Below are 24,764 nucleotides of genomic sequence, written 5' to 3'. Positions count from 1 at the left end.
GTACCAAGTTTAATGTAATTCTATTCAGCCTCTATGGAAGAGCATAGAATCATAATGAGATTCCCTCACTTGCTAGATCAGCACCAAACTTGCCATGAAGAACCCAAAGTGAATGTACCTTTTTTTAAAGAAAGTTTCATGCAAACTTGTCAAAAGCTGCAAAGGCAATTTAGAAAACAAAAAAATGCCTTTCCTATTGAAACTCTGTCCTAATCACAACCACAAAGAGTTACCCTCAGAGAGAACAGTGTGTTGACTTATTCGCTGAACAGTTTCAATAAGGAATTTTGGAGTGACATGGTACAAAGCCACCTATGAATTATGAATGAAATTATGACTTAAGGGATGACCTTATTGAGTCTTTGGCTAGACTTTTCTATAGAATAGTCATGTCTACATTCCTTAGAGATATTCACAATAAATTCGGGTCATGCCTGGTTTTGGGATCAGTTTTATTGGGGAAAGATTGAAGGCTTCCTGCTGATTCAACTTCTTTGAATGCCTCATACATCTTGATTGTGTCGATTTGCCTATCCTATGGTGTTTGTTTAGGGCGCCATCTTCCCTGTGTGCTTATTGTATGCAAGCTCTGAGATTGCTTCTGTGATTTCTATATTTGTTGATTCTCCTTCAAATAATTTCCTTCAATCAGCCATTACATTGGAGAGATGCAGGAGTTCCATGAAGCAAGATTCTTCATGTGAAGTATCTTGTTGGTCAGTGTGGTTTAAGTCTTTAGTACCAAAGGCTTGTGTGGCATCTTGAGAGTGTCTGAATAATTGTCTATTTTTATTCCTTTTGACTGGAATTGAAGATTGTGCTTCACGCTTTTTCAATTTTGCCTTCACCATCTTGCCTGAGTTTTATCTCCTTGGTAGTGCCTTTGTCAGAGTCGTGCAAGGACATACATATTCAGACTTTTTTGTGAATAATCAATTCAATGTGTATTTTTATTTCCCAGTCCACATAGTATTTGAGTTGCCGGACGTTTACTGTCTCTGGATATGAGTTCTCCTATCCTTTACCTTAGTCCTACTTGTTCCACATACTGTTGTCTTTCATGTAGGAATGAATCTCTAATAAGTTTTCCTCTCAATGTGGTTTGGATTGATGCCCACAGAAATAGCAGCGAGTCTGTTGAATACTCATTTTCTACTATGTACCCTTTCACGCCAGAACTTAACACAAGTTTTTCATCTAGTCAATCATTCAGAGGCTTGTAAAGTACAACTACTCACCCGTGAGGGTCTCAAGGTGCTGGAGGGGGGGAGGGGAGGCTGCTGGGTGGACTAGGTGGAGGATCAATCGAAGAGCCAGGTCTTGAGGCCCTTCCTGAATTAGGTCAGTGACGCTGATTGCCTGAGGTGCCGGGGCAGGGAGTTCCGTGTCTTGGCGGCGAGGTAGGAGAACGATCTTTCTTAGGTTCTGTTCTTTTGGATCGTGTGGATGGAGGCGAGGGGGTGTTGTGAAGATCGGAGTTGTCTGGTGGGTATGTGAGACGAGGGTTCAGGTATGCTGACCCTTCATTGTGTAGGGCTTTCTAGGTGTGAGTGAGGAGCTTGAAAGTTAATCTCTTGTTGACTGGAAGCCAGTAACGTTGTCGGAGGTGTTGCATGATATGGCTGTGGTGGGGGATGGCGAAGACCAGTCTGGAGGTATCGTTTTGGAGATAGTGAAGTTTAATGAGCTGTTTCTGGGTGGCGCCGGCGTAGAGTGCGTTGCCATAGTCGAGTCTGCTGGTGATGAGTGCGTGGGTTACGGTCTATCTGGATTCTGTGGGCATCGATCTGAAAGTCTTTCGGAGCAGGCGAAGTGTGTGGAAGCAGGCTGAGGCAATTGCATTAATTTGTTGATTCATCGTGATCGAAGATCCAGTATGATGCCCTGGTGGCGTGCGTGTTCCATCCGGTGGGGGTAGCAGCCAGAGCAGCTGGCCACCAGGAGTCATCCTAGTCTGACACAGTGGGTCCCAGGATGACCACTTTGGTCTTGTTCAACTTGAGCTTGAGGCAGTTGTCTTTCAGCGATGGCCTTCATTTTACTGTGGAAGCAGGTTCTGGTGGTTGAGGGTTCATTGGTGTAGGAGAGAATCAGCTGGGTGTTGTCGGGGTAGGAGACGATGCTGAGTCCATGGCTTCAGACGATGGCTGCAAAGGGGGCCATGTACATATTAATATACACGTTAAGAAGGGTGGGACTCTCTGAGAAAGGCCTGGGGGACTCCACAGCTGATCTCTGTGAGTTCTTAGAGGAACGGTGGTGGTCTGACTCACTGGGTTCGGCCGGTAAGGAAGAAGTGGATCCAGTCCAGAACCCTGTCTCAGATGCCGGTGTTGTAGAGTCTGGTGATAAGGATGTGGGGTGAAATGTGTTGAAGGTGGCTGAGAGGTCTAGTAGGATGAGGGCTGCCCTCTCGCCCCAGTCAAGAGCAGATGTTGTTTGTGGCAGCGAGGAGTGCAGTCTCTGTGTTGTGGTTGCTTCGGAAGCCAAATTGGGAGTCGTCCAGGGTATGGTTTGCTACCATGAACTCATGCTGGGAAGGGGAGAAGAGAGATCAGTCTGAAGTTCTTGATGTCTGTCGGTCTGAGGATTGCTTCTGCAGCTTCGGTTTGATCTCGGTGAGTTTCCATTTGTCGGGAGAGGTGGCGGTTTTCGATGGAGCAGTTGATGGTACAGCAGAGCTGGGGGCGATGGCAGTGGCTGATCTGTGTAAGATGTGGTATAGGCACCGTTCCATTGGGGCCCCTGAGTGGATGCTCGTCCTTGGTCTTGCGCATGTCCTCTGTGGCAGGGGCGTAACACAGGCCCCTGCAGCCCCCAGGGTGCGGGGGGCCCTCACCCTCCAAGGGGCCCCATCAGCACCGCACTTCTGCTGGGGAGCTCTAGATTGAGTCCAGAGGGGGCCCCTTCACATACCCTGCAGGGGGGCCCCCCTCAAGGTTCGTTACGCCACTGCAGCGAGTGCAAAAGCCCAATTAACAAAATGTAATAACAGCTCTAAGTAAACACCAGCACCAATAAATCGGACATTCAGACCTACAATATCTGAAAGCAAAGCTTTTAACACTGATACTGACTCACTAAGCAGGAAATGAATGAACGCGGCATGGCACCGATGTGGAAAAGGTCAGGCTGTTTAAGACAACTGCCAAAGCCTAATAAACAGATAGCAATACGAGAGAAGAGCAAGGTAAACAGCATTGGCATATAAATTGTATATGAAGGCCAAGTATATTTGGAGACAGATTATATTAGACAGAAAGCTCTAACATTTGTAGGGCTTTACAAGTGACACGACAGATGGGCTGTTTAGTCCTGAGAATAGGTGGATACATGTACTCCTGTTGGCACCTTTTGATATCACGTGGCATCTCCGTAACTTGGCTAATGTGGTGCACGGTCTTGGAAACCTTGTTATGGGTGTTGGCGCCGTGTGTGTCACCTCCGTTTAAGGTAGTCACCCTCACTCGCACTGCTAAGCAGGTGCAAGGTCTAGCGCGAGAAAGCCTACACATCCAGGCGCGCACTAAGTGGTGTTAGGGAGCAAGGGTCCTGTATCTCAGTTAGCAGTTGTAAGCATGCTGGGACTTGTAGTTGCACTTGTGTCACAAGTGGCGGCCTACTCGTCCCAGCATGCCTAGCGATACTGATTACTCAAGACTGGCCTACCCCTGCCCCTCCCCTGTGGAACACGAAGGTGCACACAAGCCTCTAACTCCTGGTTCATTATCTATATGATATTAAGCATTGAAAAACAGCACAGCCACCTCCAGCAAACACTGCACGCTCGCCCATAGCTCAGCGGCGTAATGCACCTGCGACAGAGTATGTGCCGGTTTCCGAACAGTCTTCTTCAGCGCCTCACAACAGCCAACAGTAAGTGTCATATTCTAATTTATAGATTGTACCCGGCTCAAGCGAACTGCGGGAAGTCCTCGTGGATCTGGGGGTAACCCTGCCTGCAGCTAATGGCACAAAAACAACTATTAGGCAGCGACTGCGTACCTCCTCCTGTGGCTTAGTAGCGACGCACTAACTTGTACTGACCCCTCCCCCACCCCCAACCAAATGGTACTGTTGCTATCCACATATGAGGATTAAACGTGCATTAGTGCGCAAACAAATGAAAATCAACGCATCTCTGTTGTAATTGCATTCGCCATCCGAGCTATTACACCAAAGCCACCTTGAAAGAGAGTCAAGAAGCAGCGTCATCTGCGCACATCTGTTAGGCAATCAGACCGCTAAAGCCTTCCTGAACGTAGGAAGATTCTTCTGCTTGGTTATCAAGGCTTTAAGTAGGCCGGGTCTCATCGGGTCCGCGCACCAGCAATGTTTTGAAACATGGGCCGCGAAACGGACCCGATTTGGGCTCTTATTTTTCTAGACTGCAGTGGCAGCAGGCACATCAGCGTGCAAGTACTCACACTGCTCACTTCTCAGTACTGGACAAAATAAGGCATGACTGCATGCCAAGTGAGCGTTGTAGGGGAAGCAAAACCTTCCAAACAGTAAATGTTTCTCTGTATTTCCCTTATTTTGTTTAAATGGCGCCTGGGTTCCCACACGGTTGTTTAGCAGCCCTTCAAAATTACCGCTTGGCAGCCAAAAGACATGCTTCCCCTAAATTTCCTTTGTTTGCCTAGCTCACCGACCCTGATTTGCCAACTCTATCCCTCGTACACATTCGCCAAGTGACACGACAGACTGGCTGCTTAGTATTGGAAGTAGGTAGATACATGTACTCCTGCCGGCACCTTTTGATGACACGTGGCATCTCTGCAACTTGGCTAATGGGGTGCACAGTACTCTACTCATGAAGCTTTAGTCTTCTTTGTTGGTCCAATATGTGTTTTTACATTTGATGTAATTAAATTGCAGTTTAGTTCCCTGTGCGCGATGTTAACACTAATTCAATTGCAGTGTAGTTTTCTGTGCGCGTGCCGTTGTTTATTATATAAATACTTATTTTCTTATGAAGCATTGCTCTTCTTTGTGGGTCCAATATGTGTTTTTACATGTGAAGCGTGCCGCTGTTTATTATACAAATACTTACCTTATGCAGCATTGCTCTTCTTTGTGGATCCAATATGTGTTTTTCTTTTACATGTGACGCTATTCAATTGATTTTCACTTTCCTATGCGCTTGCCGCTTGACGCTTGCCCCAAACAACAAACTAAAGACACACAGCATTAGGCACGTTCTCTACACCACAGCTGCAGCGCCCGGCAGAGTCTCAAAACGTTATGCTAACGCGCCAGCTGAAGTGCGTGCTAGGAATGAAATATAAACAAACACGCAAGTCATTAGGCGCGTTCACTACACCAGAGCTGCAGCGCCCGAGAATGTCCACGTGATGCTAACGCGCCAGCTCAAGCGCATGCTAGAAAAGATATCTAAACAAACACGGAAGTCATTAGGCGCGTTCTCTACACCAGAGCTGCAGCGCACGGGAATGTCTCAACACGTGATGCTAGCGCGCAGGCTGAAGTGCGTGCTAGAGATGAAATCGCCAAAGAAATGCACGTAACCACCCCCGCTCAGCCATTCCCAGGAAACCCACAACAATAGGTCTTTCGCTGGAGCAACGCTACGCGCTGCTAACACCAGCGAGACCTTAAAAGGTAAAGGCACAAATACAAAGAACGGAAGAAGGAAATACGAGGCACAAGGACAGCAAGTATACGGCTGCTCGGGGGCCTTCCAAGAGTGAGAGCTGGGCCTGGGACCAAGGTCTCTCAAATGTTTTGCGGAACTTGGAGACCATAACTGCTAACCCCTTACAACACTAGGTCAAAGTCGCGTGTAATAGCACTTGACTGTGAATAATGAATTGCAAAGGATAAAAATATACATTCACAATCTGTGTACAAAAGGAAGAGAGGGCAAGCCATCTTGGAAAGAGAGGGAAGAACTTCACAGTTCCGGCAGTGAGGCCAGAACACAAAAGGAGTATGTGTACATCAGTACTCCGATCGCTTCTAGGATGGATGGCACCCATTTATTTGCCTATGATTCCTGACTTGGGGGAGCAGGCCAAAAAGGGCAAGTTGGTTAGGTAGTCTCTGCAGTGGCGACTCTGGTGGTGTTCTAATATGCTACTCTAGGACTCATCAAGCATGGACTACACCATGACGTGGGGACCATATGGGTTAGATTGGGTCAATAATAAAAGCAACATTGAGGACAACTTGAGGACAAATCTAATACTACATTATGTGAAATAAGTAAGAGGTCCAAAATAAATGACTTTTCATACCATGTGCACCAGGTAGCTATCAGACAAGCATAGTTTGAGTCCTGCCAGTCCCTGCCAAATTGACAGGACAGTGAAATGTATCTCTTTGGTTAGATGTGGTTCTGCATCATATGAATATACTTTATCATTGAACATTGATTTGTGTATATTTGCCTGTTAAATTGTAACACATTCTGCAAAGCTTGTGGTATAATTGCTGTTCTTGTTTCCCTACCTAGGTTTTTCCCAGCCAGGATGCCCTAGATAGGGCAGATTTCAATGCAGTGGAATATATTAATTCACTTTTTCCTACAGAACAAGTAAGTGTACCCCTTCTTTATGGTGAGTCTAAATTGCGTTAACTTGTACGCATTTATCATGTCCGTTGCCCCCATGACACACAGGGAATATTATGTGAAAATACAATTGTCAATGTGGGGTACAACATGACTACCTACCATTAAATTGAGTAATTGTTACATCTGATATTTATATCTCTTGGAAAAGGCAAACATGCATAGGTAAGCGCTGTAAATAACACAGGAAGTAAAAAAAAAAACGGTTATTATGGGGCAGCAAGATTATGTGGCAAAATCCTTTAGTGCACTACATTTCTTCAAGTGTTGACCAATGTGTTAGGGTAAAGATTGCAGTGCCTGCATCACAATTTACGTTGAAAACCCAAAGTGTTCCATCTTAAACTGCCCATTAAATGTTCATAAGGGTATATAGTGCAATTCTGTTTGCTTAGCTTTACGGTGATCTGTAAAATGTATGATATGCAATTTTATTTATTAATTAACAATGTTTCTTAAGGAAGGGGCGTGGCTTGGATGCCGAGGCGAGGAAAAGCGTGAGCGCCGAGCTTCGCTGAGGAACCCCGCAATTCTCCTGCATAATTGACCCACAGACCCCCCCCCCACACACCCATCTGGGACGGGCAAAGTGGAGGGGAGCTGACCCGGAGTGTCTTTTCCCCAAAAAGACGGCGGCAATCGGTATATCGGCGCGGTGCCGTGGGCTGAGTCGGCGGGTCCCAGGGAGCATAAAATGGCGGCGCTGTGGGCTGAACCGGCTCTGGGGAGATGCAGCGAGTGAATAGCACTGCTGATCCGGCCTAGGTGGCGAAGCGACGGAGACCCGCTGCGGAGGCGGATGAGGCGCACCGACGCTGGAGCTCTGGGCCCGCCGGGTAGTGGACATTTACCCGACCGACGCAGCGGAGCGGAGTAGACTCGGGCGAGACGCGGCGCCGAGGAAGTGGCGAGCTCTGCAACTAGAGAGCGAGTGGCGGCTAGCATCGGCGGGTGCTCCGGAGGCGGACAGGGGCTGCTGATGCGCTGTGGGGGCCCGGGCTGCTGGTGCAGTGGCCCCGGAGGGTAGTCGTCCCCCCTCCCTGAGACGCCCTGGTGAGTTGAAGGGGCTTGAGGCCACGGCTGGGTCCTGGGGCAGGCGGTGAGAGTGAGCCAGTTGACTCTGGACGGGGCGAGACAGCAGATACGGCACTGCATGAGGAGAGGGTGACTGGACGTCCCTGGAGGTTAGCGCGCCGTGCATCAAAGGGTGGCGGACCCCTTGCTGACCGTCGTGAGGAGATGTGAGCGACCTGGCCTGGAGGCACTGTGGGAAGCCTCGGGGACGCGGAGAAGGCTTGGGCAATGCGAGGTGGTGGGTTCACGCTTGGAGCATGTTGGTGGAGAGGAGAACTGCGCTGAGAGTGGCGACGGTGAACCTTAGAGGCACTACAACGGGCTGAAGTTTGGACTGCAAAGGCATTGGGGGACTCCCGTGGCGTAGAAGGACGTTGAAGACATTGAGAGCTGGCCTATAGAGAGTGACGCGGCCTCCTAGCTTGGGAGACTATTAGACTAATGGGTCTGCTGTCGTTGCCCTGCCTCGACGGACGTGACACTACAAGGGGGCAGATTGAGCCGTGGTGAGACATTACTCTGCCTGGTCTGGCTTAGAGGCGGGCCCTGGTTGCCACCTGCAGCTATTTGGGTGCTCCAGCGGTACGGTCCCTGCGAGTGGGTTCCAACGATCGGCGCTATGGGCAAACCCCGAGGGAGAAAAGAGGAAGAACACCCACCATTTGACACTGAACCCCCACCTCAGACTGAGCAGGAGCTGCATGGATTGTCTCAGGACCCGGGGCTGCAGTAGCAGCTTGATAAGATCCTGGTTGCTAAAGCAGATTCTCGCACTGCCCTACAGCAGGACATCGCGCAGTTGGTGACGGGGCTGGGACTTCTGTGAGCCGATCACTCGAAATTGTCGGATAGGGTCATACAGGTGGAGGACACTGTCCAAGAGGTCACGCCGGCGCAAACTGCACTATCCAGCGCTGGAAAAGTGTGTTGAGGACGCAGAAGGGAGGAACCGGCGGAACAACATCTGGGTAGTAGGCCTACTGGAAAAAATAGAGATCGGATATGGTGAGCTACCTGGAAGACTGGCTGAGAACGGTGGTGGCCCAGGCGGTCAAGAAGGAACTGCGGGCGGAGGGGATTCAGTACTCCCTGTTCTTCCCGGCTAAATTGCGCATAATCCTAGATGGGAAGACCCACTTTCATGACACGCCGGAGGATGCGTGGGCTTGGCTGGAGTCTTATAGAGCTGGCAAAGATGGATTGGAGCAGGAAGCACGAAAAATGGCTGCAGATTCACAGCCTCGCAGGTCACAACGTATAAGGCGCCGAAGACGGGGATTACGGAAACCGTCTACCTCACAAACGGAACTGGAGCGCAGGGAGGCACTGGAAGCGGTGACGGAGCTATCCGGCGAAAAGCTGCTAATTTTACCAAGAGGCTCAGACCCGGACACTGACAAGGGTCAGTCAGAAGCGGACTCTTCAGCGTCTGACAATGTACATCTGCCGCTGGTCACCCCGGGAACAGCAGATGGACTGCTAGATGAGTAAACTCTGTGGGCTGCTTGGAGGGGGGGGGGGCTGATGTGCCTGAGTGTTGAAAAGTGAAAATTGGGATGGGCTAGCGGTGAATCAGATTTTAGATTTCTATGTTCTGGATGTATCAGTGCAACGCCTATGTAAATGAAGAAGGTGTAGTTATGTGGGGGGGGGGGCAGAAGGGTGGCTATGGCTTTGGGGATTCCTGGGGCGGTAAATAGATGCTGCATTGACTGTTTGTGGGTTACTTGCTAGGCTCTATCCAACCCCCAACGGATGGTTCCCAGTTAGATAGCCTTACTTCGTTGTGCGATAGTTGGGCTAGTTTGGATGGGATTCACTACGTTCGTGCCTGTTCTTGGGGGGGAAGGATGATGTTGAGGGTGGGGGGGGGAATGTTTGGGGATGGGACTGGGTGGGATGGAGGGTGGCACCGGCCGGCGCGACTGAGGAGAAGTGAGGTGTTTTTGTATTTCCCTTTGTGCTTGTACTATGGGTCCGTTACCTGATGTGAAGTGTGTGACCTGGAACGTACAGGGATTGCATTCCATGCAGCGCAGATACAAGGTCCATTCCTATTTGGTACGCAGGGGTGCGCAGATAGCGTTTTTACAAGAGACACACTTGATCAGGGCAGAGGGGCTGGCGCTGCAGCGTAGATGGCGAGGGCAGCTTTACTACACCACTTATTCAGCTTTTGCTCTGGGAGTGTTGATTTGGATTAGGGCACGGGTCACCTTTCAGATGACTGATCAATTAATAGACCCAGAGGACCGATATGTGGCAGTTAAGGGGCGCCTACATGGGCGGGAGGTGGCTCTTTGTAGTATTTATGCCCCTAATGTGGAGCAGGCGGCCTTTTTTGAGCAATTATCTGATGCCCTGGCGACCTATTTTACAAACCCAGTGTTGCTGGGTGGAGACTTTAACTCAATCTTGATTGTGATGTTGGGTAGGTCCCACCCCCCGTTATCAGGTGCTCCAATTCATAAATTAGCGAAGGTCAGGGCCCACTGGCAGGATCATTGGGGGTTGGTAGATGTTTGGCGGGCTCAACATCTAGCTGAACAAGATTATTCGGATTTCTCCGCTTTACACGATCTGCATGTGCGGCTTGACGCGGTTTTGTGTAACCCGGGACTGGCTGCTATAGTAGTCAATAGCGAGTATTTGTCGCGCACCATCTCGGACCACAATCCACTGCTAGTGAGTTTCTGCTGGGCCGCGGAGCTCTCTGCTATACCGACATGGCGCTTGCGCCCAGAGCTGCTGGAGGATCAGGTCTTCCGCGCCGAGCTGGGAGTGGGGATTGAAAAATACTTTCCTGAGAATGAGGGCACGGCCACGACAGTGGACTTGGAATGGGACGCTTTCAAGGTAGTGACCAGAGGGTTTTGCATTGCTAAGCGGGTGGGAGTGCGGAAGCTCTTACTACAGGAAATAGAGGTTGCAGAGACGTCCCTCAGGGCGGCTGAGCGAAACCACTCCACTAACCCTGCGGCTCGAGACACGGTCCGTAACTTGAAGGAAGCGGTGGTGGAGTGCCTACGGTGCTTTGACTACAGAACTTATCTGACCCGTGCGCTTGCCGAACGGGATAAGGGGGGCCCCTTACTAACTTTGCTGGCCAACCCCCTCCCTAGATGCCTCCCTATCCTGGCGCTGACCTCTGAATCGGGGGGGCTGGAATACAAATTATCGGTTTCGGTCCTATTATGCTACCTTATATACGAGTCACTTGCAGACTGCAGAAAGGAGATACAGGCGTTCTTGGAGGACTTAGAGCTGCCAGCGGTGGAGGAGGAACATGCAGACTCCCTTGGACAGGAGATCTCGTTAGCTGAAATCTGTTGCGCCATTAAACAGTTGGCGCGCAACAAGACTCCGGGCAGCGACGGCTTCCCTATCGAGTTTTATTCGGCTTACATCGATGTTCTGGCTCCTAGGTTGCTATCAATGTATAGTGAGGCTAAGCAATTGGGCGTGCTGCCGACCTCGACTAGGGAAGCCATTATAATTCCCCTCCTTAAACCAGGGAAGGACCCCACGGACCCAGCAGCATACCGGCCGTTGTCAATGCTCACCACTGACTATAAGATTTTGAGTCGGTGCTGCCCACCAGACTCCTTCCCCTTATGACAAGGCTTCATCCCTACACGTAACACGGCTGGTAGCGTACGTAGATTGATACGTATACTGAGCGGGGACTATGGCGAGGAAAATCCGGCAATAGTCCTCTAGGTGGACATTGCAAAGGCATTCAATAGCTTGGAATGGCCTTATTTATTTTCAGTCATGAGAGCCTTTGGACTTGGGGAGGGCTATATCCGGCGGATCGAAATTGTATATTCCTCGGCGAGCGCTAGGGTAAGAGTGGATAGGGTAATTTCCTCCTCTTATTCGGTGGGGCGGGGCACCAGACCGGGCTGCCCACTTTCCCCGTTGCTATTTGCCCTTGCTATTGAACCATTGGTGACGCGAGCCAGAACTGGGAGGGAATTTCAAGGCCTAAGGAGCTTTGGCCGCATACACTATATTTTGCTGTACGCGGATGACCTCTTGCTCTTCTTAAAGGACGCTGGAGGGGCACTGGAGGGAGCGCGAGACCTGCTCCGCCGGTTCGGGAATATCTCAGGCCTGCGAGTCAACTGGGAAAAAACTTGTGTGTTCCCGATCAACAAAGCAAGTGCCCAACCTATGCATTTATCTGACGTAAAGTAGGAGCCCAAGTGCCTTCCCTATTTGGGGGGACACGTAGATCATACCTAGGAGGACCTACTGGAGGGTAATATCAGCAGGGCAATAAGGGGTCTTAAGGGCAGTATGCAGTTCTGGGGAACCTTGCCATTGTCGGTGGCGGGGTCAGGTGGCTTTGCTGAAAATGGTGGCACTTCCTCGGCTGCTAAACTTTTTCCGTACTTTACCTATACGGATACCTGTTGCGCTGTTTCGGCAGCTCCGCTCAGCGGTGGGTGGCTTTATTTGGGGAACGGGACGGCGCAGAGTAGCACTGGATACACTGACGCGACCAAGAGCTGAGGGGGGCCTTGCAGTCCCTGACTTCGAGCTGTACTATCTTACCGCGCAGTTCCAGGGCCTTACTCAAGCGGTGGCACAGGAATTCTGGGGACCAGAACAGGAAGTCGAACCGTAAGTTCCGAGGCACGTGCTAGCATATGTGATACTGCAGCAAAAGTTGCGAGCGGCCGAACTAACGATTGAGGAAGGCACTTTAAGACATTGTTGGAAGCGGTACCACAATAGAATTGGCGCGCAGCGACCCTATGCCCCGGAGATACCACTGGGGATGTGCACGGCCCTGCCACATGGAGGGGACTGGTCTGTTCTTGCGGAGTGAGAGAGGCTAGGGCTGCAGATAGTAGGAGATTTATTTGAGGATGGAGTATTGTTGCCTTATGGTGCCCTGCAGGAGAGCTTTGGGCTCCCACGGGGTCATTTTTCAGTACATGCCGCCTTAGTTACTGCCATCCAAAAACACTGGGGCATGGGCCTCTCGGAACCACCAGTAAGCAAAGTGTGTCAATATGTGGTGATGGCAGCAGGCACTTATAAGGCGGTTACCTGTTTATATAGGCGCATGATCGGGGAGGGGCTGACACCGCTGCGGAAGCTGCAGGAACAGTGGGCGGCAGATATAGAGAAAGAGATACCTGACTCTGTCTGGTCGCACATCCTTAAGAGGGTGTGGAAGGGCACTAGAAACGCCAGGTTCCAATTGGTCCAATTTTTTATTTTGCACTGAGCGTATCTTACACTGGTCAATATTTTCAGGTGGACACTGCACAATGCCCCTTATGCACGTTGCGGGATGCGGACCTGGTGCATATGTTGTGGGGTTGCCTGCAATTGGGTACGTATTGGGAGGAAGTGGTCGAGCTGCTCTGCAAGGTAACTGGACGACGGATTGATCTGGATAAGGGGACCTGCTTGTTGCATTGGTTTCCGCATACTAGCAAAACGAAACTGACGAGTACATTTCTGGACTTGGGACTGTGGCTCGCTAAGAGAGATATTACGTCCCATTGGAAGGCTGCAGCGGGACCCAGCTACCTTAGATGGAGGGCAACATTGCTCCTATGGGCGAGCAGCGAGGGCGCAGTTCATCTGCAGCAGGCGCATAGGTCCCACAATGACAAAGCCCTGGAGGGGGCGCAAGCGTGGGAGGCACTTGTTACTGAACTGAAGGGGGCGGATATAGAGTCTGAATCAGAGGGGAGTGCCTTGACCGGGGATGAGGACTAAGAGAGTAATGGCCCCCTTAGGGATGGGAAGCGCGGCGAGGTGTCCCTGTACCTCCTTAATGGTCATTATACCTGTTCAAGAGGTACATTGGAAGACAGGTATGGTCCCCCTTGTTGACTGGATCTAACACTCTATTACACGTAATCTTAGAGTTGACGCGCCGGCGGTTGGGTGGGTGGGTATTGGGTGGGGGAGTTGGGGGCCGCATTGAGAATGGAACTGGTGCATGGGGCATTATGACTGGGATGTGTTGATTTGGGATGATATCCTATAACAGTCATTGGTTACTGCCTCGAGTGCATGACTCCGGGACATTGGAGATGGTTCCTTAATTGGGCCTGCTGGGCAGTGGAGATGTTTGCCTTGTTTCTCATGGTCTATATCGAGAACTTGTTGTATGCATACATGCTCGGCCATTCTCATGTGGTTAGTTTGTGTTTGAAAGCAATAAAAAGATTTTACAAAAAAAAAATAATAATGTTTCTTAAGCAGCCCTTATTCAAAAGTGAGTACTGTGCCATTGAACAAAATGTTACTTGGAACATTAGAGGCATTATCAATCTTAAGTGAAGTAAAACAAGCAAGCCATTGTCATAAACATGGAGGTGCATTGGTTAGAAGGCTATATGTTAGGGAACTATAATTTGAATAGTTGAGTACTTTAACTGTTATTGGAAAGATGCCTCCACCTCTTCTTTGACCTTCTCAGATGCTTGGAAAACACACAACTGTTCTCCCAATGGTAAAGAAACCCTGTGTAGAGCCTTCAACGCTCTCCAACTACAGACTGATCTCCCTTTTACCTTTCTCGTCCAGGCAAAATCATCAACAGGCACCTCACCTAATACTTCATCGACCACTAACTCCTCAACACCACTCGGTCTGGTTACAGGCGCAAACACAGCATGGAAACTGACCTCATTACTGCAACTGATAACATCTGCATGACTCTGGATGGACAAAACATGGCAGGCCTCATCATCCTGTATCTCTCCATAGCATTTGACATGGTCTCCTACCCTATCTTCATCCATCGCCTACACACCATTGGAATCCAAGGACACGCACTCTGACGGATCCACCCCATCCTTACTGGGAGGACCAAGTCAGTCAGCCTGGCACTGTACACCTCGGATGCTCGTGACCTTATCCTTGGCGTTCCACAAGGATCCTCCCTGATCCTGACCCTCTGCAACTCATACATTATCCCTCTAGCCAGCATCATCTTCTCTCACAATATCAACGTCATCTCAAATGCTGATGACACGCAACTCATTCTCTCCCTCATGGACAAGATGCCCAGTACCTGGATCAAATTCAATGCCTGGGTGGCTGACATTGGCCATTGGGTTAAAATTAACCGTCTAAAGCTCAACTCCAACAATACAGAAATCATGATCTTCAGGAGGAGCACATCACCATGGGACTCCACCTGGTGGCCAGCAGATCTTGGACCAAAACTCACCCCTATCAGCCCGCCAATAACCTTGAGATAATCAAGGACTGCAAACTTGACATGACTGCCCAAGTCAGTGCGGTCACAAACTCATGCTGCCATACCCTGAAGATCCTGAGGAAGATTTTCAAAAGACTGCCAATTAGCACCTGGAAAATAGTTATGCACGCCCTGCTCACATGCAAATTGGATTACAAGAACAATCTGTATGCCAGGATCAATAAAAAACTCACCAGAAAGCTGCAGATCATTCCGATCTCTGCAGCCTGAATCACTCTCCACCTCCCACACCACACTTATATCACAACTCAGCCATAGGAGCTCCACTGGCTCTCCATTCACAAACAAGTAAAATACAGTCTTTTCAACCACACTTTCAAGGCATTACATAACCCTGTCCCAGCACACCTCAATAGTCTTATTTGCTTTTACAAACCTTCCAGACACCTCCGCCCACCCAGACTCCTACTTTTACAAATCGCACACATACATAAAACCAGATCTAGTGGTCGAGCCTTCTTCATCACTACTGAAGCTTGAGACAACCTGCTGCTACACATACAAGCCTCCTCCTCAATACTTGAATTCCACAAGAAGGTGAAGACCTGGCTTTTCGAGTAGGCACAGTAAACCTTATGTTTGTCTAGACTAACACCAGCACAGTGCCAGGATACCCTCCCAGGTAATAGATTGCTCTACAAATCTGCATCACATAACACAGCACAACACAACAGTTAAGGTTCCGTCGTGGGTCGCTTGGAAGAGTGCTTCCAAATGTGGTTGCAGACTTGCAAAATGATTGTATCAGGCATTGGAGGTTCTGAATCGCGTTTTGTTTGTGCAAACGTGTGTCCTTGTTTCATGAGTGTCATTTGCTACCAGAGATTATATTTAGGTCAGTGGGGTAAGAGGGTGTGTTAAAATGTAATGCTTTGTAGGGAAGTCATCCACGTTTGAACTAAGATCATGCTTCAGAAGGAAGTCAATGTAAAGCAGAAAAGATGGGGCTATGTGATAATTTTTCTTCTTATGGTGGCGTGAAAGGCTGCTTTCAGAAGATTGTTGTGGTACACTTGCCAGACCTGCATTGCCAAATTCCACTCTCAACCAAATCAGAACATGAGCGGCAGATTAGAACTTGTCAGATGTCAAAAGAGGCTTTGTTTTTTAAAGTCAGAAGATAGGTATTTGCTGCTTTTGTGATTTTTTTTTTTATATGGTGTCATGGCGAGGGATGCACCTAGCTTGAAACTACTATGAGGGAGTGAACAACTATGAAATCTCCAGCGGTTAATGCCATATGAACTTTTGAGTCAAAGTAGTTTTTGAGTAATAATTCTATCTTTTTTTGGTTGAGCTGAACATAGTTGTTTGTCATCCACGCATAGTAGAAAGAAGTTGTTCTGGATCAAGGAGGTTTTAACCTCTGTGTGTCATCTGCATCCCTGTGAAGTGATACTCCTACTCCTTTGCATATAAAACCCATCCCTTCAGAGTACAGGTTAAAAAGCATGGGTGATGAGATTGTACCCTGTGACTGGACAACAGTTTAATTTTAAATCACATTTTTATACATTTTAATGCTGTAAAATGTTTTACCTTAATTTCCTGGACTAGACCAAAAACAAAAATGAATCTAGTCTTTGGTCATTAGAAATTGCTTCATCTCGAAACTCCTGAAGTTTTAGAATCAATCATTTCTATTGCATGGTAGCAAGGTAGCAAATACACAGCTTAGCTGCCTACATCAGGGCGCCGGCAGAGCGAAAACTGAGGACAATTACACAGCGTTCAGGTCAACATTCCGGAGGACGACCTCCTGATGAGTTCAAGCCTTAGTGAAACCGTAAGGCACCTAGCGAAGATACCACTTTTATATGAAACACTAAACAAAGAAACCATCCCAGCTCCCTCCACCCCACCCTCAACCTCTCTCCTCATCAGTGCGAGTCTGCGTCTTCCGTCACACCCCAGCCACTAATCAATGGTCAATATCTAGCAATTCAATCAGTGGATGCACCAGGTGGTTTTAATGGTAGGAGCTGTAGAATTTGCAGATATTTCGGGCACGTTACTTCCCTCATGTCTTTGGTAAGGAGCTGCAAGAAAGGGGCCCACTGCTTTGCGTATTCCTTGTCTTTCCCGTCTACACTAAGCAATAGGTGCTCCATTGCTAAGAGTTGCCAGAGTCAGTGGTACAGTGGGCCGTGTCGACTCCCGTTGTGAAACCGGATGCAATGGGCCGCAACAGACTGCCAGTGCAGGGCCTAACAAACAACATCGACAAGTACACGATCAGCATGGGGAGAGAGGAAGATCACCTAGATGGGAGCCAGCATGGCGAAGTGAGGGATGAGGGGCCTAATTCTTCGCTTAGGGACATTATGTTGGCCATACAGGAGAGGCGTGGCGCCGTAAAAGAGATGCGTGGCACCATGGAACCCAAGCTGGATCCAGTAACGGAAGAAGTCCATCTACTCCGCGCAGACTTTGGTAAGATGTCCGACAAGGTTGCGGAGGTGGAAAGTGGCATAGGCAGCCTTCAGTCCAAAACGAAGAGGCTTGAGGAGCAGGTGGCCGCGCTTACATAGAATCATGCCGATATCGCAGCCCGGCTGGAGGATCAGGAGGGCCGGGCGAGGTGTAACAATATCCGCATCAAAGGGGTTCTGGAGGGCATGGAGGGCCTGTCCACGGGCTGCTTTGTGGAGGATCTTATACTTAAGCATCTCAAGCCAAAGCACCTCTCCAACTTCTTCTCGGTTGAGAGAGCACACCGGGCGCTGGGGGGGAGGCCCAAGCCGGGGGCCCCTCCACGCACTATCATTGCCCGGATTCTGAACTATAGAGATCGGTATGCTATCCTACAGGCCTCCAGGGTGTCCAGTGACCTGCATCTGGACAACGCCACGATTCGCTTCTTCACAGATTTCACGCTCAATGTACAGCGTCAGCTCAGATCGTTAGAGGTCAAGAGGGCCCTCAGGGATCAAGGAATAAAGTACATGATGCTGTACCCGGCGAGACTTAATTCCTGGACGGGGAAAATGCGTTCTGTTTCGATGCACACGATTGGATGGAGGGCTGGCGGACCATGGGCCGCCAGAGTCGTTAACGGCGGTCGACCCACATCCGAGCTGGCCAGGGCATCTCTCAAGTGACTATCCCGGTAGTGCTGCTGGGGTGGTGTGCTTGGTTGATGGGAGGCGTGGGCGGTGTGCCGCTTGAGTCCTTGCCTGTCGGTATTGGTAGAGTGAGAGGTTCAAAGACTGTGGACTCCGTTAAGCTGTAAGTGTTGGCCTCGTTTTGGGTTTATTGGTAAACTCAGTCATTTGTTCTGGGTGAGGGGGGAGGACGGGCTTGGGGTTTTTGGGGTGTGGGGGGTGGGGTTCGGCTAACGCGATTCATCCATGGGGTATACACGCAGCTAGCCCAGTATGTCTTCTTCTGCGGATGCAGGCGCATGTTCCCTCTTTCTGTTGATATGGGGCTATCTGGGTGACAGGAACTCTGCGTATTTCATAGGTGGGTGGTTGGGGACCCCCTTTGCAGAGAGTCAGGGAGGGGGGCTTGGGTTGTGGCGGGGTGTTTTTTTAAAAATTTGGCTCATGATGTCGCAAACTCAAATGTTCTGTTGGTGAATTGTAACAGCAAGCAGTGGAAGGCAACAGATCCGAGACAAGCTAGGCCTTTGTCTTTAATGGGTGACCAGACAGGCTTAACGATTTGGTCGTGGAACGTCCATGGATTGGGCAATAAGGTAAAGCGACATTAGTTCTGCAGTATGTGAAACGTCACACCCCTGACGTAGTGCTCCTACAGGAGATTCACCTACAGGGTAAAACCTGCAGGGCTCTGGACCGGTTTGGCTATAAAATGGTGGCCCATTCAGGGTTCACGTCCGGTTCCAGGGGGGTGGGGATTCTAGTCTGTAATGCCATCCTAGTTTCAGTTACAGGCACTTGAGCTGAGGATTCTGGGTGTATGGTGGCTGTGGCGGCCAGGTGGAAGGGATTTACGATAGTGTTTAGTTCCTGTTACATTGCACCGGGCTTGCACGCTCCGACTTATGCAAAACTAGGGACCCACTTGGCGGACCTTCGCGGGGGCACGCTGGTACTTGGGGCGGGACACTAATGCGGTTATGGACGCGGACTTAGATCGCTCTGGGGAGAGGCGAGAGAATAGGGGGGAAGCAGGCTTGCCGGAGCTTCATCACAGCTATGTTCCTCAGTGATATATGGAGCGCACATCACCCCTCACAAAGGCATTACACTTTTTACTTAGCCAAGCACCTTTTTACTTAGCCAGGCACGGGTTCTTTTCCAGGATAGATCATCTTTTCGCCCGGAGGGATCAACTAGGCGACTTCACGGACCCCTGTATCATGGCCAGGGGAATCTCCGATCATTCACCTGTGGGTGTCACTCTTCGAGGGGCGACAACTGTTAGGGCTGCATTCCCTAGGATTGACCCGTGGCGTTTCAGGGACGAATCTCTAACAGACAAGCTACGAGAAGGCTCCCAACTATATTTCGCTGAGAACCAGGGCTCGGTAGACTCCCAGGTAATCCTGTGGGAAGCATATGAAACAGTCTTAAGGGGCCAGGCCCAGGCGCTTATTGGCGCACAAAAAACAGGAGGAGGCACTTCAGGTCACACAGTTGGAACTGGAAATTGAAGCGCTGGAACGGGGTGCCGGCCTGGCCCCATCGGCAGAGCAACAACACAAGCTTGCCATTAAGCAAAAGGAACTCCACTCATTGGCGGAGGACGAGGCGCGCGTCTATTCCCTCGCCACGCAGCATGGGATATACGATGCGGGGGACAAAAGTATGAAATTGTTAGCGTGGCTCGAGCGCAGAGACCGGGAGCGATCATGGGAAGCGGAAGTACGGGATGAGTCGGGATCCCTGGTATCCACTGGTGTAGCCATAGTAGAGGACGTTTGCGTCTTACTATGGGAGGGTTTATACCCCGGTCTGTACTAAATCTGAGTCGGATTGCGAGGAGTTCCTGCGCGACTACGCCCCGCCTATGTTGTCCTAGGAGCAGACTGACAGTCTAGAGGCTGAACTGATGGGTCTGGAATTGGGAGAAGCCCTTAACTCACTCCTGGCGGGGAAAGAGCAGGGACCCAATGGGCTCCCAGTGGAACTATACAAGAGGCAAGCTAACGCCGTGATTGACCCGATGCGAAGGATGTTCCTTGAGGCGCGTGAGGTGGAGAGGCTCCCACCTGACCAGAGGGAGGCTACGATTGTAGTCATCCACAAGACTGGGAAGCCGGCTGACCAATGCTAGTCTTATCTCCCTATCTCGCTCCTTAATGTGGAGGCTAAGGTGTTGGTAAAAGCCTTGGCGACGAGCCTGATCTCCGTCCTGCCGGACCCGATACACGTGGACCAGTCGGGGTTCATGCCCCTCGGGAGTACTCGGCATAACTTACGACGGTTGTACGGCGTTCTATACATGACTGAAGATGTGGGCGATACCCAAATGGCATTGATGACGCTGGATGCCTCAATGGCCTTTGACAGCATTGAATGGCCATACTTATTTATTGTTCTGCAGCGTCTGGGCTTTGGGCTGGTCTTCTGCAGTTGGGTGCGCCTTTTGTATGAGCAACCGGTTGGAAGAGTGAGGGTCAATGGAGCGATGTCGCGTACATTTCCCCTGCCTAGGGGTACCAGGCAGGGATGTCCTCTGTCCCGTCTCCTTTTTGCCTTGGCCCTAGAACCCTTGGCACACTGGATTCGGAGAGATTGGTCTTTCTGGGGCCTGGCACTTACTGACGAGTGGGAGGAGCGTATATCGCTGTACGCTGATGACATTGTCCTCAATATGGCCAGACCCTACCACTCAATGGCGCAAGCACTTCATCTGTTCGAACTATTTGGTAGTTACTCCGGCTATACGATTAATTGGGCTAAGTCTTTGATTTACCCACTCTCGGGCCCCCAGCAGGTCCCGAAGGGGCTGTCCGGCCTCAATAGTTGCTGGAGGATTTAGGTATCTCTGGGTGTACGTTACCAGGGACAGGGCGGAGTTCTTCGCTAAAAATCTGGAGCCGCACCTGGTGCGCTTAGCATCGGACGTTGCCCACTGGAGGTCCTTGCCTCTCTCCTTGATGGGGCGCGCTGCGCTCTTAAAATTTTGGCATTGCAGCACCTTCTTTCTATCTTACAAAACACAACGTTTTTGGTCCCGGGTGGGGTTTTCAAGCGCATATCTCAGCCTCTGCGGACGCTGCTTTGGGATGGTGGGAACCCGCGGATAGTGATGTGCAAGCTCACAAGGGGGGTGTATGACGGGGGCTGGCCCTCCCGGACATCCAGTTGTACTATTGGGCGTCCCAGTTGCAGGTGGTTAAAGATTGGACGTATGCGGCGGTGTTGGAGCCGGCCTACAGGGTCGATAGATATGTCATAAAGTGAGAAAGAGTTCTCCCTGGTTATTTCAGGCCCCGAGGGGGGAGAGACAAGTCAAGCAAAGAGTACTGAACCTCAAAAAGGACCTATATTTCTTTTTTACATTGAATGAATCTCATCATTTTTTAAGAGAGATGCCAAAGAGAGATACTGTAAGGTATTATTCAAGACAGATTTATTAATATTTTCACATTTTTATAAAACAGATTTTTTTAGACACATTTTTTTCAACTAAATTGATCATTATATACTCAGCAAAAAATTGGTCAAAATTACAGACATACTTTCATGGAAGAAAAAACATTACATTAAGAGTGCCCTCTAATGGTAACTAATCTACATACATACAGACATGCTTACATACCAGTCATACTATGGTCTATTCTAAAAGTGACATATCTATCATGACATATACACAAGACTAATTTATACAAGACAAAAGACTAATACAGTTGGCAATTCTGAGGTGTACTGTGAGGAATACACTTTGGAACCAGAGTGGTATAGTTCTACTAGTTATGATGGAAATAACTAGTTTGTATCCATGACAAATGATGTTGGGCCGACGTACGTTTCGGTGAGAGCCACCTTCCTCAGGGCCAAAGATAACATAGACAACAATTTATACAAAAAGATTATTTAAAAAGAGGTTGATGAGGGCATCAGACAATCTTTCTGCAAAGTGGAAAGTACCTAAGAGAAAACATGCGAATGTCAATATTTCTATTACTTCTTTATATAACATTCTCAAACAATGGCATCATGTATGTACACATGTCTACATTTTAAAAGTAACAACTAAGTGCTCATAGCTAACACAAACTCAGAATTGAAAGGTGAAATGGGATAGTATCAGAAAATGAAAAGGTTCAACAGTGAGAGGAAAAAGATCAGGTCCTGGTCATTCCCTTACATTTTTTATGCACCCGAGAGGTGGTATGGTTAAGTGCATGCAGTGCTTATAGAGTATATTCAAAAAGTGCTGGTATGTGATATTGGCAGCGAGGTGAATAGACATTACCAGAGGTGAAATCCTTGTAGTCACTGAGAGTATGTTAGGGCAGATCCTGGACAGTCTATGGTTTGGGACAAGAACTGGAAAGCAAAAGGAACTTTCATGATTATCTGTTGACATGGGGTAACGTTTTATAGATGTCTATAGGGTTGCACTATGTTACCTATGTTGATTGCACGGGGTTTGCTGGTTTACGGAGACCGAGTTTTTCAAAGGCATAGAGCTTTCATAAGGGTAGCATGAGTTCTCTGTAAACATAAACATCGCCTATTAAATGTTTAGCCATATGTTATCAATCTTAGTCTGTAAACTATGTTCATGCCCTTCTTTCTCAACTAAAAAAAACGCAAATCTGCTTTGTCCATCTATGCTTCCTCACCTGTTTTCAATTACCGATCCGCCTGCTTAAAAGCATTCCCCACACTGGCAAAAACCTCTCTCCCTGGGAGCAGTCACAAGAACCCCCGGTCGCGGAAACTGCCGAGTTCATATTAGGTAAGAAATTGCTCTGAAGACATGCGTTTACTTCGCGGGTAAATACGCTTAGTTTATGACACCGCACCTAACACTTGCAACCGCTATATATTCTATCTCTTTTAAATGTAACTCGCCAGCCAGCCCTTGTTAAAATCTCTAGTTTACATTAAGTAAAAAACTGCTCTGAAAACATTTTTTAACCTCGCGGGTAAATACGCTTAGTTTTTGACACCGCACCTAATGCTTGCAACCGCTATATATTCTATCTCTTTTAAATGTAACTCGCCAGCCTGCCCCTGCTAAAATCTCCTACTGTTCGCGGATAAATACATTTAACTCATGACACCGCACCTAATGCTTGCAACCGCTATGTACTCTGTCACTTTTAAATGTAACTCGCCAGCCAGCCCTTGTTAAAATCTCCTCATGTTATCATAGGCGGTCGTTAGCTAAACTACTCCTTTTCAAAGCCTGATGCACACCATTACTTTTGGCGTTTGCGGCAACTCAACCTGCCTTACTCCTTACGGAAATTAACTTTATTTTGAAGGCTCGGAGAAGGATATTTTCAACCCTGGGCTACAAATCCGAGAACCAACCGTAGCGGAAAGATAAAGGTCTTTGCACAAGGTGAGATCAAAACGGGAGCCTTGGGATACGAATACGTTTTATTATCTCTCTAGGCGCTTTGTTACCGCTATTTAAACAAGCGATGTTAAACAAACGTAAGTCTGTAATCAGACACAGCTTAGCCATCTACCTCGCCTTTCTTCTTCACCAACCTCAGTAACATCAGTGCTATGTTTTTTCAGAGTTATTAATATTGCTTCCCTACCATGTTGTAAAACCTGTAATCGCAATTTGACATACATAGGCTCCACTTTCCTGCCTCCCACGATATTGCCCTGTAGAACCGCTAAGAAAAGCTCCGCCTTAGAACTAATGACTTCTGGGTTGCCCCAACATAATAAAATAGAGTAAAACATCTCCATCTTGTTTGTTTCAGCACACAATTAAAGACGGAATGTGAGGATTTACCATCACCCAAATTAGATACAACCAGGTAATTAATATAAACACCCCACACAGCTATATCCATCTGCTGTGTAACATATGGCTAAACATTTAATAGGCGATGTTTATGTTTACAGAGAACTCATGCTACCCTTATGAAAGCTCTATGCCTTTGAAAAACTCGGTCTCCGTAAACCAGCAAACCCCGTGCAATCAACATAGGTAACATAGTGCAACCCTATAGACATCTATAAAACGTTACCCCATGTCAACAGATAATCATGAAAGTTCCTTTTGCTTTCCAGTTCTTGTCCCAAACCATAGACTGTCCAGGATCTGCCCTAACATACTCTCAGTGACTACAAGGATTTCACCTCTGGTAATGTCTATTCACCTCGCTGCCAATATCACATACCAGCACTTTTGAATATACTCTATAAGCACTGCATGCACTTAACCATACCACCTCTCGGGTGCATAAAAAATGTAAGGGAATGACCAGGACCTGATCTTTTTCCTCTCACTGTTGAACCTTTTCATTTTCTGATACTATCCCATTTCACCTTTCAATTCTGAGTTTGTGTTAGCTATGAGCACTTAGTTGTTACTTTTAAAATGTAGACATGTGTACATACATGATGCCATTGTTTGAGAATGTTATATAAAGAAGTAATAGAAATATTGACATTCGCATGTTTTCTCTTAGGTACTTTCCACTTTGCAGAAAGATTGTCTGATGCCCTCATCAACCTCTTTTTAAATAATCTTTTTGTATAAATTGTTGTCTATGTTATCTTTGGCCCTGAGGAAGGTGGCTCTCACCGAAACGTACGTCGGCCCAACATCATTTGTCATGGATACAAACTAGTTATTTCCATCATAACTAGTAGAACTATACCACTCTGGTTCCAAAGTGTATTCCTCACAGTACACCTCAGAATTGCCAACTGTATTAGTCTT

At 48.5% G+C, this 24,764-nt stretch overlaps 1 protein-coding gene across 1 annotated transcript in view; it reads left to right on the top strand.

Annotated features, from left to right (window-relative positions):
* The window catches only part of VPS53 (VPS53 subunit of GARP complex), a 947,455-nt gene that overhangs the window by 34,636 nt on the left and 888,055 nt on the right, over window positions 1-24,764 (top strand). Inside the window, exon 2 of the mRNA XM_086954994.1 lies at window positions 6,479-6,559. Coding sequence (XP_086811120.1) covers window positions 6,479-6,559 — 81 coding nt within the window. The remainder of the gene's footprint in view (window positions 1-6,478; window positions 6,560-24,764) is intronic.

The sequence above is a fragment of the Lissotriton vulgaris genome, chromosome 2_1, assembly GCF_964263255.1.
Source record: "Lissotriton vulgaris chromosome 2_1, aLisVul1.2, whole genome shotgun sequence".
In the NCBI taxonomy this organism is placed as follows: Eukaryota; Metazoa; Chordata; class Amphibia; order Caudata; family Salamandridae; genus Lissotriton; species Lissotriton vulgaris.
This window is presented reverse-complemented; position numbering and strand designations above follow the sequence as displayed.